General features: G+C 38.1%; 1 protein-coding gene across 1 annotated transcript in view; it reads left to right on the plus strand.

Moving 5' to 3' along the window:
- Nucleotides 1-13,956, plus strand: part of itga1 (integrin, alpha 1) — a 44,447-nt gene extending 30,491 nt beyond the window's left edge. The window contains exons 13-30 of the mRNA XM_084399901.1: nt 182-325; nt 969-1,229; nt 2,159-2,289; nt 2,935-3,098; nt 3,180-3,316; nt 4,903-5,013; nt 8,793-8,869; nt 9,250-9,376; nt 9,493-9,573; nt 9,649-9,725; nt 9,854-9,943; nt 10,155-10,263; nt 10,840-10,953; nt 11,035-11,139; nt 11,223-11,333; nt 11,438-11,533; nt 12,716-12,829; nt 12,950-13,956. Coding sequence (XP_084256027.1) covers nt 182-325; nt 969-1,229; nt 2,159-2,289; nt 2,935-3,098; nt 3,180-3,316; nt 4,903-5,013; nt 8,793-8,869; nt 9,250-9,376; nt 9,493-9,573; nt 9,649-9,725; nt 9,854-9,943; nt 10,155-10,263; nt 10,840-10,953; nt 11,035-11,139; nt 11,223-11,333; nt 11,438-11,533; nt 12,716-12,829; nt 12,950-13,012 — 2,112 coding nt within the window. The 3' untranslated portion in view covers nt 13,013-13,956. The remainder of the gene's footprint in view (nt 1-181; nt 326-968; nt 1,230-2,158; nt 2,290-2,934; nt 3,099-3,179; nt 3,317-4,902; nt 5,014-8,792; nt 8,870-9,249; nt 9,377-9,492; nt 9,574-9,648; nt 9,726-9,853; nt 9,944-10,154; nt 10,264-10,839; nt 10,954-11,034; nt 11,140-11,222; nt 11,334-11,437; nt 11,534-12,715; nt 12,830-12,949) is intronic.
- The last annotated feature ends 1,957 nt before the right edge of the window (nt 13,957-15,913 follow it).

Below are 15,913 nucleotides of genomic sequence, written 5' to 3' on the forward strand. Positions count from 1 at the left end.
TCTATTCCGCCAAGACCAAATATATCAACATTGTCATACCCATTACCATGCCACACACTCCGAGAGTTGTCATGACAGAAATATATATATGCTATGAAGTATATTTCTGTTTCATATTGTGATTCATCTTTTTGTGTTTAAATTGCAGTTTCATTCTCAATTTCTGTCATGCTTTTCTTAGATCGGCTCGTATTTCGGCAGCGTCCTCCAGACGCATGACATTGACCGTGACAATTACACTGACATCCTTCTGGTCGGAGCTCCCATGTATATGGGTCCAGAGAGAGACGAACAAGGTCAAGTCTACGTCTACAAACTCAATGAGGTGTGTGTGTCTTTAATCCGTGTGTGATATGCCTCATTCCACATACTGAAAACATGTGTAGGGGAGTGTAGTACCTTCATTCCAGCCCGGGAGCATGTGGTAGCAGTAAATTTGGATCTGTCTTCAGGGAGTGTGTGTTGCGTTGGTGTTCAGCCTGAAATAAGTGGTCCCAGAGCAGGGGATGGGTTGGAATGAGAGCTTGGCATCATGGGAATGGAAATCGAATGAAACTGTAATATCTCCAGCAAAATACCAGCCTCTGTGGAGCACCTGCTCTCAAGAGCTTCCAAATAATGATGTAAATGGAGCAATTTCAATCGGTTTTGCCCGTTGGTCAGTGTTTCTTTGTGAAGCATTTTAGTGTTGCACGGCAGCACTGTATAGAGCCCATATATTATTTGTTTTGTTTAGTTTTTTCTCCAAATCACTGAATTTACAGACTTTGAATACAGATATTGAATTGTCTTTTCTTTCCTGTTTAACTCCATCTGTTTAATCATCTTTATAACAATTTTATATTTTCTTGGAATTTCCATTGGAACCTACATTTCTTTTGACCTATATCTTCAACCACGAGACTGTAGGCCGCACTGAGAGCTGCAGTATCTCAGGCATTTACTCTGTGTCTGATTGTTTCCCTCAGGATGGGCTGTTTGAGCATGAGATGACGCTGAGGCCGGTCAATCAGACCTGTTGTACTGCTAACTCTCGGAGCAACTGTAAAATCTTCAGCAAGAACGAGCCCTGCGGCTCACGCTTCGGCACTGCGATCGCTGCCGTTCCTGACCTCAACCTGGACGGCTTTAATGACATAGTGATCGGATCGCCTTTGGAGAACGACCACAGAGGGGCGGTGTATATTTACCACGGTTCAAAGAAATCAATAAAAGAGAAGTATGTTCAGGTAAGGAATCTTGACAGCATATCATCAAGTGGTCTTTAACATTTTGGTGGTAAGAAAGTCAGACCCCCTGTATAAACATATTGCTTTTTAACATGTGTACAGTAACATTAATATTTAATGTTTACATTGTATTTGTGATAAACTGCAGAGCTATTCAAATATTAATTATTGATGTACAGAGTCACTTGTATATCCTTTCACCCATTCTTCAAACTACTTGTGTCATGTGGGGTTACAGGGATGCTGGAGCCTATATACTTGTACATATATTTTAACTTTACTTGATACATTTATATAAGGTTGGGCAATGAAACGTAGCTAAACTGAGCTTTAATTTAGATGAATGTAAATGTTTATATTAATATAATAAATATCGTATTCTTGGTTAATTCATATAATGCAATATTTATTGTATTAATATAAAATGTATTAATAAAATATTGTATTTCTGTTTAATTCATATAATGAAGTAATTATTATATACATCTATATAAACTTTAATAATAAAATAAATATTGTGTTTGTTAGTAAGTTGCAGACAGATGATGATCAGGAATAAAGTTCAAATGCAGAGTCAATTCAACTGGTAATACATACATAGAAGCAAACGCGAAAGTAGACCGGGCAAATGAGAACTGAAACAGAGTAACTTATTTACAGATGGTAATGGCGTGAACACAGCTGAAACAAATGACAAATATTTGGTAACCATGACTAAAAACAAGGAGTAGGAACTATACAAAGGAAGACAGGAACTAATGAATACTAACTAAAAGTCCTAAAAAGTCAAACTAAGAACAAACATAACTATCCCTGAGCGTGTTATTGTTAAATACCATCTTTATATTAATATAAGCTTTATTAATAAAATGAATGTTAGTAATATAATGACTTAAATAATAAAATAAAGATGGTATTTTTGTGTTTAGCGAATTGCTGCTGGAGGAGATGGAGAGAGCATGAAGTTCTTTGGCCAATCAATTCACGGCATCATGGATTTGAATGGTGATGGCATCATTGACGTCACTATCGGAGGAATAGGAGGGGCCGCACTTTATTGGTGAGTGTGTTTGACTTAAAGTGTCATTTTTATGTGAGTGAATCTATTCTGTCGTGCAACATTTTAAATTCCCACTAATGTCCGGATCTAAAAAAGCCGTGGGTATGAAACATGAACTCGCTACCCTCTGTCTTCCTGGTTCCCACCCACAGCAGCTGTCTCAAATCTGGACCTGAGCCTAAACATCCCACATTGTAGAGGCTTGTCCGTCAGGGGTTATGTCCCTCCGCTACGACCCATTTCTGTTGGGCTCCGAATCTGTGTGAGAGTGCCTCCAAGCACGAAATAAACTCTTGGCAGCGTTTCCTTTCTTAGATCCCCCTGTTGAGATCACAGATTCCAGAGTGGCCACAAAATGACCCCAAATGCTGAGACTCAACGACTGTAGAGCAAAGCCATGGAGTCTAGTGACCTCTGCCATCTTCACTCCCCAAGCTGCACCTCCCAGCCTTTTAGAAGCTCTCCGTTCGCCTGTAATTGACCACATATGATATTTTTGGAGACCATCTGAAGTGTTTAGTTGGACTGAAATCAGTCTATGATCTACGAACCAGCTGTTGTTGTACGGAATGAAATGACACACCTAGTAATCCTCCAAATGCTGCTCCATTCACACAAACATCTTGTTGAATTTGTTCAATCCAGGTCTCGGGATGTTGCAGAGCTTCATGCCAATATGACCTTCGACCCAAGCAAGATCAATCTGCAGCAGACCTGTCAGGTCCACGGGAAGACCACAGTATGTGTGAAGACCAATGTGTGTTTCAGATATCGAATGAAGTCTGACAAAGACACAATCACAGGAACTCGTGAGTCACTGATGCTCTTTCTTTAGGTTTTGTCAATCAAGTCTTTAATGTTCTGTGTTTTTAAATGCCGTTTCCCTCCAGTCATCAGGTACAATTTAACGCTGGACTCGCTGAGAACGATTGCCAGAGGACGGTTTAACGAAACGGAGGACAGGAGATTGCAGAAGAACGAGTCGATCGATAACGAGCTTTGCAGAGAGCACATCTTCTACACGTCGGCAAGTAAATCAGTTTTTCAATGCAAGTATAGACCTTAGTTATGTGAGACGCCATAGTGAATTGAACTCTTACAGTCTTTACAATGCAATGCACTGTATAAAGGTTCTGGATCACATCATTTTAAAACTGTTTCATGGTGTTTCACGCACTGCATTCTGTCCCTCAAAGCCTCGTTTTCATTCCTGTCAAAACTTAAATATGGCGCTACCCTGACTGAGGTCTGTTAGGGCTGCACAAACTTCTTGTCATTTTGAGCTTATCCTTTGTGTACATTATATGGTGTTTGTGTGCATGTATTTTTATAAAGAAGCGGCGCTACTAACAATTTTCAGAAGCATGACAGTTGGGCTGCTCAATTATGGCAAAAACCATGAGGGTAAAATCGAAATCAAAAATCGCACAGCCCTACATGACAGTAACTTAATAGTGTAGCTTTTCCAGGAACAAGTTACTTTTTCAAACAAGTAACAATGTAGCGCATAAAAAAGTCAAGCAAATAAGGCGATAATCAAAATAGATGTTTATGGAAGATGTAAATAGATGTAGATGTAAAGATGTAAAATATGCTTATAGTTATATTAGTTGTTTATTTATTTTAAATGATATTAATGCATACAATTACTTGAATAGACATCATCTGTGATGAATTTTTTTATTAAAATGAATTTTGATATTTTTCAGGGGTGTGAAGTGAAAAATGTCAGGTTGGTACAACCGTCCTGATGTCATAATGAAGAAAAAAATACCTCATTATCACGATCTTTAATTATTATTATTATTATTATTATTATTTCTTTTTGACATCATCTTTAATTATTATTTCTTTGAAAAGAAAAAGCATTGAATAATTGTTGTTAAAAACGTTGTCCGTCATGCGGTGCTACCAACAGGGAAAAAAAAACACAAAACAGGAAATTATATCATTGGTCAATAAGCCTCTTACAGTACCAGATAATTCGACATTTTCAGAGTATAAGATGTATTAAATATGTTCAAATGTCTTCTTGAATTTAATGTGTTTTGCTTTGAATAAATGTATCTGCCAAATCTATAAATGCAAAGCAGTGGTAGCTTGCGACACAGACTGTACACTCCCTCCCTGTGTGTGCAGACTGGTTTCTTATAAAACCAGCCCCCGTTCTTCTCTGAAACCATTAACTGTGTATCTGTTTGCCTCTGATCCAGCTTATGTTACGTTTAACGTCTCTCAGTAGATAAAGAGCATAAAACTAAGCGTTTGAAAGTAGAGGACTTGAGTTTAATAAAAGCCAGAGGTTCTCTGATCAAAGGCCTGAGTCACTCCCAGCCTCCGTTGAGAGACTACAGCACGTCCCGCTTCAGTGCATACTTGTCCTCTGAGCGCTAGAGGAAGTATGCTATACGAAAAGAGCGTGCTGTAAGAGGCGACGCCCCCTTGTGTTAATGATGGACGACTGCAATACTGCATGATCAATATCAGAATATGACCTACAAACCAATAATACAGAGTTGATAATAGGCTGCTAGCGAATTTGATACCATTTCTGAGTTGTCTGACTGACGTTAAGCTGAAAAAATGTGCAACATCCTTTATTATCCCCCACAGGATAAACTGGATTTCAGAGACCCCATTATGGTCACGCTGGAATTCGGTTTAGTGGATGAAGACAAGGGTCCAGTCCTAGATGGGGAATTACCGACGTCACTCAACAAGACTGTAAGCTCTCATTCTCATTCCTTTTGCCGAATCTGATCTGAGGTTTATACGTGTAGGTCATAGAGTGTAACATTCACTGCTCCAGTAACCGCTCCACTTAACAACGCTCATTAAAAGGAGTAAATGTGGGTGGCAGCTGTAAGTTAGTCTAATGAAGTCTTTCTAATTTTACAAGCGCTGAGAGATTTTCTCCATGTTTGTTCTCTCACACGCAGTTATAATGAGATTTTGATTAACAGAAACAGGGATGGGCTGGCATAGGGAATGCCAAGACTTTTCCCAATGGCCAAATTTATTTGATGACTTGATTATAAAAACATACTGTAATTTTGTGTGTGTGTGTGTGTGTGTGTGTGTGTGTAGTATAATCATTCATATTTGTATGAATCTGCACAATTTAATAGTGAGATTTGTACTTTTCAGCTACTTGTACATCAGATGCTGTTGATGTTTTTTGTTGTAATGTAGTTGCGCTAGCTTTTTTTATAAGAAAAAATGTCCAGTGTGATATTATAAAGACAATGTTGCTTACACATTAAATATATTTTTATTTATTTGTATATAATATATATAAGATTCATTTAGAAATCACAAATGAAAACCCAGCACACTGCTTTATTTGCTCCCATGAAACTTTAATAAATTGAAATGTTTCGACCAAATAAGGACCATGTTTGGCTTTAAACAAGTCTCGTGGGAGCAGATACAGCAGTGTGCCTGTTGTTTTAAATTGCTTTGATTTGGACTTTTTTTGACCAATTTTGGATGTGCATATAATAGTGATGGGAGATACTAAGCTTTTCAAAGCTTTGAATCAATTGAACCAATTGCTTTGCAAAATGATTCACTTAAAATGCCACACGCTGGTGAACCCGGCTGAACTCAGCCCAAACATGCATAAAAACACCTTCTACAAAACAATAGCAAATGTTTGATTCAAGGTGTAATCTATTAAATGCAATTAACAAATCATCCATTAGGCTACCATTAAATATGAAGTGTCTTTGTAATACAGGTATGTCTTATTTGATAAAATGTCTAGAACTTGTTTTGTTTGTTTTATGGAGAGCTTGGTTAATCTGACCAATAACTAACTCTTCCTTTTTATTATACAAATGTGTCATTAAATGTCTTAAAATGTATAAAATTGATCAGAGATCAGGAAAAGGTCATATAGACACTGGCTCATGTGTTCACAGAGATTGCCATTGAAATTCGAACCATTGAAATGTAGAAACTTTTCGAAGCAGTTATGACGTAAAGAAGCCTTGTTTAATGAAATCACATGACTTCGCGTGTGTTTGACTTGAAGCGGCGCTCGGTGTATGACATCAAAGTACAGCGAGAGCAGACGGCTCCGTATAGCTGCGTTTCCTCCGCAGGAACTTTCCCCAGGATCTAGGGACTTTGGGAATTTCCGGGTCAAAATTTGCCCCCCCAGAAAGTCCCTTTTTCAAAGTCCAGGAACTTTCAGGGGTGGGACTTGGGCACTGAACATGCTGATTGGTTGAGTTCATGCAGCATTTTCAACCACCATTTTTAAAAGTCTGTTGCGGTGCGTGCAGTAAGAGTTGCTTGCTATTCAAGTCTGATGGGCACTCTGAATCAATGGCTCAAAACAAATGATTCGTAAAGGTTTCAAAGCTTCACAAAGCGTGTTTCAAAAGCACCCATCACTAGTGTAGGCTATACTACTTTCAATTGATGCATTTAGAAATAGTCCGAAATTTTTTTTTTTATGCTAAATAAGATAATCATGATTAATCTCATAAATTCTGAGCAGTCTTTAGAAAGTAGAATGTATTATCAAATTTGGTGAACAAGTGAAAAACTAAAATATTTATATTAAAGGTCCCGTTCTTCGTGATCCCATGTTTCAAACTTTAGTTAGTGTGTAATGTTGTTGTTAGAGTATAAATAATATCTGTAAAATTATAAAGCTCAAAGTTCAATATGCCAAGCGAGATATTTTATTTAACAGAAGTCGCCTACAGCGAACGGCCGGTTTGGACTACATCCCTCTACTTCCTTCTTTAATGACGTCACTAGAACAGTTTTTTGACTAACCTCCGCCCACAGGAATACACAAAAAAAGGGGGCGTGGTCTTGTTGCGCTCCCACGGAGAAGAGGAATAGTTGTGTTTGTAGAGTGTGTTTGTCGCCATGTCGTCGAGACGCTGTTATTTTCATCCCGGAGTCCAAGTCTACTCGATCCTCTTCATCAATGTTCTCCGGGTCTGATTCCGGCTCAAATTGATAGGGTAATATTAAAGACATGTTTACAATAACACTGAGCGCATGCATCTCCACGTTATGGTAAGAGGCGTGACCTTTCCGGGCAACACTAGCCTGGGTTTCCCCATGCTGCGCGATTTTATTCACGCTGCTAGGCAGCCTGGACACCATGGACCAGATTTTCCCCTCAAAAAGGGAACCAATCACAGAACGGGGAGGGAGCAGCAAGACGATGACGACGTCTATGCGACACACCGAAGCAGTTTGTTTATATCTATGGATCCAACATGGCATCAGACGCGAAGTTACCTTTCAATGCAGCCTTAGATAGTGTTCGAAGTAGTTTAGAACGCAAGTTTATTTCGTCTTCTTCCTCGTCGAATTTCTGTCGCTCTACATACGTCATCTGGTATAATTGAAACGATTGGCTATGAGCTACGTACAGGCGCATTTGATAGACATTCGTAGCGCCCAATAAACGGCTCTGGGCATTCGTAAACCACGCCTCAAATACGAGAAAATGAACATGTGGTTCCCAGACCACGTCTCAATGAGAAGAGGTCTGACGATAGCCAGGCTAGGGCAACACAGGAACCGCTGGCACAATCAGAACTCGTTACGTATTTCTGAAGGAGGGACTTCATAGAACAAGGAAGTCATCAGCCCGTTCTTAGGACAGTGAAAACAGCGGTATACAGATGTCAGAAGTAAATTGTGTGAAAAATACTGTTTTTTTACACGCGAAACATGAACACATGTTATATTGCACACTGTAAACACAATCAAAGCTTCAAAAACACACGAAAAACGGGACTTTTAAGTGTTAAATATTTAAATACACATGATAACTTTGACAGCTTTAAATGTATTATAAATATAACATTTTCTCCAATTTGGAATGGAATCTCCTTGCGGTTCACTAGTTTAACCAGTTTAAAAACCATTCAGTAGACAATACGGCAGGCAACATTTGTATTGTATGCATACAGTATAGTGGGGGATTAAACGTGTTGGGTTGTGATAGGCTGGAATAAGTCCTCTTTTTACTCCCAGTCCATCAGGAATGGGGTTTCTTATATAACTCAATGTTTTATTTTATTCTTAACTTTCGGTATCTCTCTGCACGCACACACACACACACACACACACACACACACACACACACTAATTCCCAAGCAGACAGCTTTGCCAGCTCACGAGATAAGATTATCAGGAGGAAGAGCCGCTTTTCCTGGAGACATCACTAGTGTTTTTGCCAGTGCTACTCCCTGAAGTTCTGTTGTTCTTGTCCTCCCTTCAGAAAAAGCACTCAAACAAGAAAACAATTCCTGGCACAAATATTTGCGGGAAACTGCTTGTAATTAAATTACATCGTTGGAAAAGAGTGTAAAACGAAATCTGGCAGGAAAATTATTTAGAAATGTTTTGGCAAACATTGTTTAGCAAACTTAAAGGGATGAAGATGTTTTGAAGTGTGTTTTAGGACCATTCAAGCATGTCAGAATAAATCTTCCTTTATTACTTTGTATTTTCTTTCGCTCTAGATCGCATTAGTAGACTGCGGGAATGATGACAAGTGTGTTGCTAATCTACACCTTAAAGCCACTGCAAACATCTCAAGGTAAGGTATTAATAGTAACATTTAAAATGTGATCAGTCTTCATGTTATTTTCCTAAAATGTCTTTCTGATTCTTCTGTCTTCAATAGAATTATTGTTGTAGATTGACAATGCAGATAATTATGACAGGATTATGTCATTGTGGCTGTTTTATTCACATTGTAAAATGTTTTCTGGTGTATTCCAATGTATTTAGTCAATTCCTGTCGTCTGCTGCCCCCTTCTGTTGACTTTTGGAAGAATAAATATTCCCTGTCAGGTTGTCCTGTCATTTTCATCAGCCTCAGATTTGTCCACTAGGCATGAAACAGGATAACAGAAGCAAACTAGAGCACTGGATGCAAACTGACTTTGTCTATCTCTTATTTCTGTATATTTATAGTCTTCTCATAAAAAGCAACCAAGAGAAGTTTTATGTCAACATCAACGTCCACAACAGTGGAGACAATGCTTATAATACCAGGGTTACACTGAGCCACACGGAAAATATCAACTATGTGAAAGTTGAGGTAAGTCAACTGTAATGGCATCATGTAAATAACACTTGGTTTTAGAGACTGTAGATCAGTGAATGTTCAAGTCATTTATTACATTTTAAATAGATTTTTTGTGTGTTTTTTTGCAGCCTAAAGAGAAGGACTGTGAAACAAATAATACCAGAATAGTATGTGCAGTTGGATATCCTTTCCTTAAAACTGATAAAAGGGTGAGATTTGCCTCTGCAATCAAATTAGCATTTTTATATTTCATTCTCTTTACACTGTTTATTTCAATCCAACAGGAAAGCTTCAAAATCCAATTTGAGCCCAATCCCTCTCATATTCGTAAGGACATTGTGATTAATGTTACTGCAACAACGTAAGAATTACGTTCATGACTACTCCTTTGAAAGTTACCAATGAAATCTTCTTTTTACTATGTTTGACTCACTTGATCAAATAGAGAATAAGTATATTTTGATGTATAGAATACATTTTTCACCACAGTGATAGTGAGGGGTCAGACTCAGCGCTGAAAGACTACTTTGTGAGTATTGTCATCCCTGTGAAGCATGAAGCCAACCTGCGATTCATTTCGTAAGTGCCTTATTTAAACCAACCAATCAGCTTTGCCAAAACCAAAAGAATTGAACCCAACTGATGTTAACTCTAGATTTAACAAAAGCAGTTTGCACTATTTGAATGTTTTTTTTTATATATATATATATATATTAAAAATCATATTTTGTAAAAAAATTATATAAACCAGAAGTACTGGTCAGATTGTCATTTCATGTTTTTATTGTAGTAACAAGTACATGAAGGAGGACCACATCATATTGAAAGAGAAGGAGACAATACCCAATTTTTTCAACCACACTAGTGTGATCGGAGACGAGGTGAAAATCAGCTACACGGTAAGACTCAACACCTCAATCTGGAGTTTGAATCACTTCCTTCAGGCCCTCGAGAGACTATCATGTGGTCAAGAGAAAAAAAAAACAAATGAGGAACTGTGAAGGAGAACTATGTCTATGTCATAGTAGTTAATATAACACTGGTGTAAACTATGTCACCAAGGAGTCATCTTGGAGTCAAATGGAGTCTGATGCCAATGTGAAATTGTCTTGTTTTGGGTGTGGACATGATCCAGATTCATTTAAACTGGTTTGAGTGTGAATGCTTCGTTGATCCAGAAATTTAGTTTTGACAAACCGATTTGGCTTAGTGCAATTATGAAATCATAAAGGCTGTGATTATTTATTTTTTTATGCACGGCTTGACAGTAAAGCACAGCTCTGTGATGAGTAGTAAACTCTGCTCCTTCTGAAAGCACTGCGAGTTTGAGTCGCTTATTGAGTCACACGTTGCATTTGAAATGGAGCATTTACTGCTGATCACAGATCTGTGCTGCACTGACAAGCTGCGCGTGAAATTAAATTTCGATTAATCGTGCAGCCCTATTCTGACTGATTTCGGATTGTGTTGAACAGATTGAGAGAGAACCTGAAATGCCGAGTCCTCCACTGCTGCTCACGATAATGTTCCCCTATCAAACGTCTGCAAAAAACATGCTGCTGTACCTCACAGATCTCACGCACACAGCGGTAGGTGCTCAGATTCCTCGAGTGGCCCTATCTACATGACTGGCTCAGAAATATCTCAACTGCCTCATTTTGTTCTTATAGAATATCAGCTGTGATGCCAAAAAATTGATTAACCCTTTACTCATCAAGCCTGACAACCCTCATGCAGTGAATCCTAAAAAAGAGTCCTTGAGCATCTATCTTCTGGTGAGTAAGCATCGCTTTTCTTATGAATATGTGAATTGGAAATGGGTATCTGATCGCATTTCAATTTTTCTCTGTCTTCCCAGAGTTGTAAAGAAGAAAGAAATCCCTGTGTGTCCTTTAGCTGCTCCATCCCTCCTGGAGACTTCAACCAGATCAACACCACTTTCAGAGTGTGGCGACCCACCTTCATCAAAGTACGCTCTTCCGCTTGATTGTTAACTTTCACATTCTGCTATGTATGATCTGTCAGAATGCTGTGGTAATATACTTTGCCGTCTGAAAAATGTATCATTTATAGGGAGAATTTTCCAGCATTTATATGGGTGTCCATGCCATGCTGGAGAACAAAAACACGGACCTGTTTGTGTTAAATGATAACATCAAGGCCAGAGAGGTATGAAAACAAGCCAGCCCTGGATTCTGCACTTATATCAATATAAGCAGCATTTTACATTAAATTCATGACCATTAAAAGTAAAAATGAATCAGTCTATATTTAAAAGTGCTGTAAGGAATTTTTTTTGATACCGCACATAAACTGTTCCTGGAACAAGCCAATTACCTGATCCTTAAATGTCATGTGAATAATCCACATGGAATCACCCTAAAATTATGTCATGACAATGCTGACAAACCCGTCACTAGTCACTGTTCTGAGCTGTAGGCAGCAGGGAGGGAAAACCATAAAAAAAAAAAAAAAACATTAAAAAAAAAGCTTATTTCGACCCCTCATTCTAGTGAACTGCTCTGGTTACACATGCCCATATCAGTTGTTCAGACATGTCCAGACATGTCCAAGTCTGAACTGTTTCAGTGTACTGGTGACTCGAGAACTCGAGAGGGAACTGCTATCATTTTACTGCTGTTGACTCGAGAACTACTGCCATCGATTAGATCACTGTTATATTTCCAATAGTTTTTATTTGTTATAGGCATGTCTGGTGCAACCAAACAAGCAGACCGAGACGCTGAAGGGATGAGTCTCGCTCCGCTTCCAAGCGAACTCTGGTGCGGTTCGACTGAAATATGATGTCACAAGATGCGACCCTAAAAAAGGACAGAATGCTCAAGCATACCTGTTTTTTCTCGTCATGTTGCACATCACAGTTCGGTACAGGCATCAGAACCGCGTCTCCTCGCTGTAGATTGTTTGTGTGTGTGTGACGAAGGGATCCCTGACGCTGTTTTGACTCCTTTACAGATCTTATAAGCTCTTCACAAGTTCTTAGCTGGTCAAAATACCATCATATGTAGGCTATGCACATATAACGAGAGCATTAGCCCAGACCAAACGAACCAAGCTAACCAAACTACAAGTGTGAAGACACCCTAGTCTCTAAAACAAATCAGACACTAATGAAAAAATATTTACAATTTATATGTATTGTGTCAGGTTGTACGGCTACTTTTAAAGGAGAAAGATTCATTTTGCCCTCAGAATGTAGTCACATCTACCATCAGGGGCTAACTAGCTAATTTATTAAAATGGCTGAAATCTCTTACAGCACCTTTAAATTAGCAATTAGTTTTCCATGTTAGCTTTTAAAATGTGACTAATGTTACATCTTTACTGCAGGTGAAGATTCAAGTCACCAAAGACATACAAAGCGGAATCCCACTATGGATTATTATCCTCAGTATTCTTATAGGACTTTTAATACTGGCACTTGTTATCTTCGCTTTATGGAAGGTAAGCATCTCTATTTTGCTTATGTTAGCTCATCTCTGCACATCCTATGCTGCACATCTTCAGTGCAAGCATGCTATGGCTCAGTGATGTTGAATGTTGACTCTGTTTGTTCTCCTCCAGGCTGGATTCTTCAAGAGAAAATCAGTTAAAGACATGGAGGAAGATATGAAGGAGTCTGATTGAAGCCTGCGGTTCTGTACCCTCCATCCCTCAGGTCAACACATACGACACCTCTAGCCAAGGTCACAGAGATCACACAGCAGGACCATCTCTAGGAACATTCAGAAATATGAAGAGTTCACCAAAGAGAACCCAGCGCTTTGCTTGACACTTTGATTCATCTTCATGTTGTTCACTGCAAAATTCGACTGAATGTGAACTCAAGTGAACCTCTGAGACGCCACAAGATTGGTGGACATTTTTCCAAACCATTAGAGTCAAGCTTTGAACAGCAAAGCATCAAAGGTTCATCTATAGCCTGAACTCAACATCCCACCAGCCACGGACCCTCATCTGTAACCCCCCTACGGCATTCATCATCAGCATAGCAAGGCTCAGGAACCTGTCCTGGAAACGTCTAGAGTTATCTACAGTCCTGTAATCAGAACCATACACTCTTATTGGCACCAGGTTTATATATGGAGGTCTATTCCAATAACTCACTTATAGAGCTTGTTTCGATGAAGCGGTGCACAGTTTTCAGTTCAAAGCATTTGTTTTGATTAGTGTTATAGGCTATGAATATTGGCACATTCCTATTTGTTCACGAAGCAACTTTTGGCACTGATGTTTTTCACGCTTTTTGTCTTCAGGAATGAAGAGGAAAAGGCCTGTACTGTAAATGTAAAGCTTAAAGTGTATATAAAGTTATGGTTGCAATATCGCTTTAATAATGAAATAATGGCTTTATCAAAATAATTGCATTATCTGTGTTCAGTCTGATACCTGCCATGTTTTCTGAGGTAGAAAGTGTCTTGATGCCCGCAGTGTTTCTCAGGTATTCCAGATGTTTTGCAGACTCAGTGAATGTCTGGAATCATAAAATTGGACTGCCATCAACTTTTTTTTTTTTTTTGCCATATGTAAATATTAGAAAAACAATTACTTGACTAAATGTTAAAGCTAAAGTGTGTAATTTATGCACCACTAGCACCACCAAACTGAACAATGACTGTTTTCAAACAGGTTTTCCAAACGCTCTCCTATTGGACGACAGCCCTGCCTTAAACTCACACCATTGGTTGAGTAAATTTTGCTGTTGTCGGGCTAGCTGGGAAGGTCCAGGAAACAGAGCAATGTTTTGAGATTGCCACTGAAACTGTGTTCATAACTTCTAAGGAAATTCACTGACTTACAGATGCCTGTTCATATTAAGCCAGAGAAGGAGAAATATTTTAACAAAAAAGTACACATATATACGTGTGTGTGTGTGTGTGTGTGTGTATATACCGATCCCTAAGAGGAAATAGTCATAATAGAAACATCAGAAATAGTCAAACCCACAGTGCGCACCACTTGACATATATAGTGCAGTTAAATTATGCAAAATGCAAAACATGAGACTGAATTACATATTGCAACGGGTGAAATCAAACATAGTGTACATATGCATTGCACTGACTCTCTGAATGGAAAGAAGAAATCTTTCTTTGCTTTTTACATTTGTTAATTTTGCATTAAGCCAATGACTGTAAAAAAAAAAAAAAAAAATCAAGTAGTATAGAAACCTCAAAACCAGTTATTTCCTTCTCATTTTCATTTTTCTTTGTAAAAACCATGTGCAACATGTGAAACTTACATTGCAAGCTTTTCCTACTGTACGCATGTTGCCATTGTTTGGCATCAGTGAAAAGATATTTTGTTTTCAATATATTTTGTTTTTAATGCTCCCGTTTTTGCCACAAACATGAAAGTGCAGGATGCTAGATGTGGCAGAGATGCTGGAAATTTTGCTCGACCCTCAAGTGTGAATATTTATCACATTCAGCGAGAATGAGCAGTTTTCTCAGCTCTGTTTTAGAATATGAGTACTAAATATAATTAAATTATTTTTATTTAATTTAGTTAAATTAGTGGTTTAATTGAACACTCGTTCATTGGTAAAGATGGTTTTCTGTAGGAAGTTTCAGAACAAGGGCTTTCTTTCGTATTCATGTGGTACTGGCTTATGATCTGTAGTATACAGCTTATCATACAATTGTCATTTCAACACACAATTTTTGTTCTTTTAGGTTGGCATGAAAAGAGTTATTGCTGTGTGGTTCAAAAGGTTGTTAACAGGCTCCATTTTATATTTGCCACTGTAACTTTAACATTAACTGTCATATATTTGTATCATCTAGTCACATCTATGTTTTTTTCTTGTACATTGAATGAGATGCCAACCATGATTCTATTGTATATAATATCACAATCTATTCATGTATTCATGTTTCAAACACATAAAAAGTGTTTAAATATAAGTCGTTTAAAACATGCAGGATAATCGAGCCTCACTCTCAGATGGAGACCAGCGGTCTTGGGCACATGTGAGACACTCTGCTGTGAAGTTTCTATGTAATGCACTGGTTTGTCATATTGTACATACTTTTCAGCACGGATTTAAAAAGCCTTGCACATGCTGTCAATAAAATGTGCGGGGGGGAAATAAATGCTTATTTTGTAATTTAGACACTTCAAGAGACATTTGTGTGTTTTTATTTACTGAAATACATTGCAGAAAATGAGCATATGCTCAAGTTAAATAGTTCCAAGTGACGAAAAGGCAGAATTACCTTTCGCCTCTGTGCAGATAAAGTTGTGTTGTGTTCCGTTAGTTAGTGAATGAATCATCACTCATAAAAACTGTCAGCTGTCGCCGCCAACTGGCGCAAGGATGTAACGATCAATTAAACAAATTTAACGGCGGGAACCAATGGTTGTATAAGTATAGCTTAAGTTAATTATTGGTAAGTGTTCCTTGATCCCATCAATGTCTAGTCAATAACCATTTATCATGTTTATAGTTTTTATAGATGCATTAATAAATTTGTAAAAAAAAAATAAAAAAAAAGCCTTTGAAATAACATCTGAAACTAAGTTTTG

Source organism: Rutilus rutilus (assembly GCF_951802725.1).
Source record: "Rutilus rutilus genome assembly, chromosome: 25".
NCBI classification, from domain to species: domain Eukaryota; kingdom Metazoa; phylum Chordata; class Actinopteri; order Cypriniformes; family Leuciscidae; genus Rutilus; species Rutilus rutilus.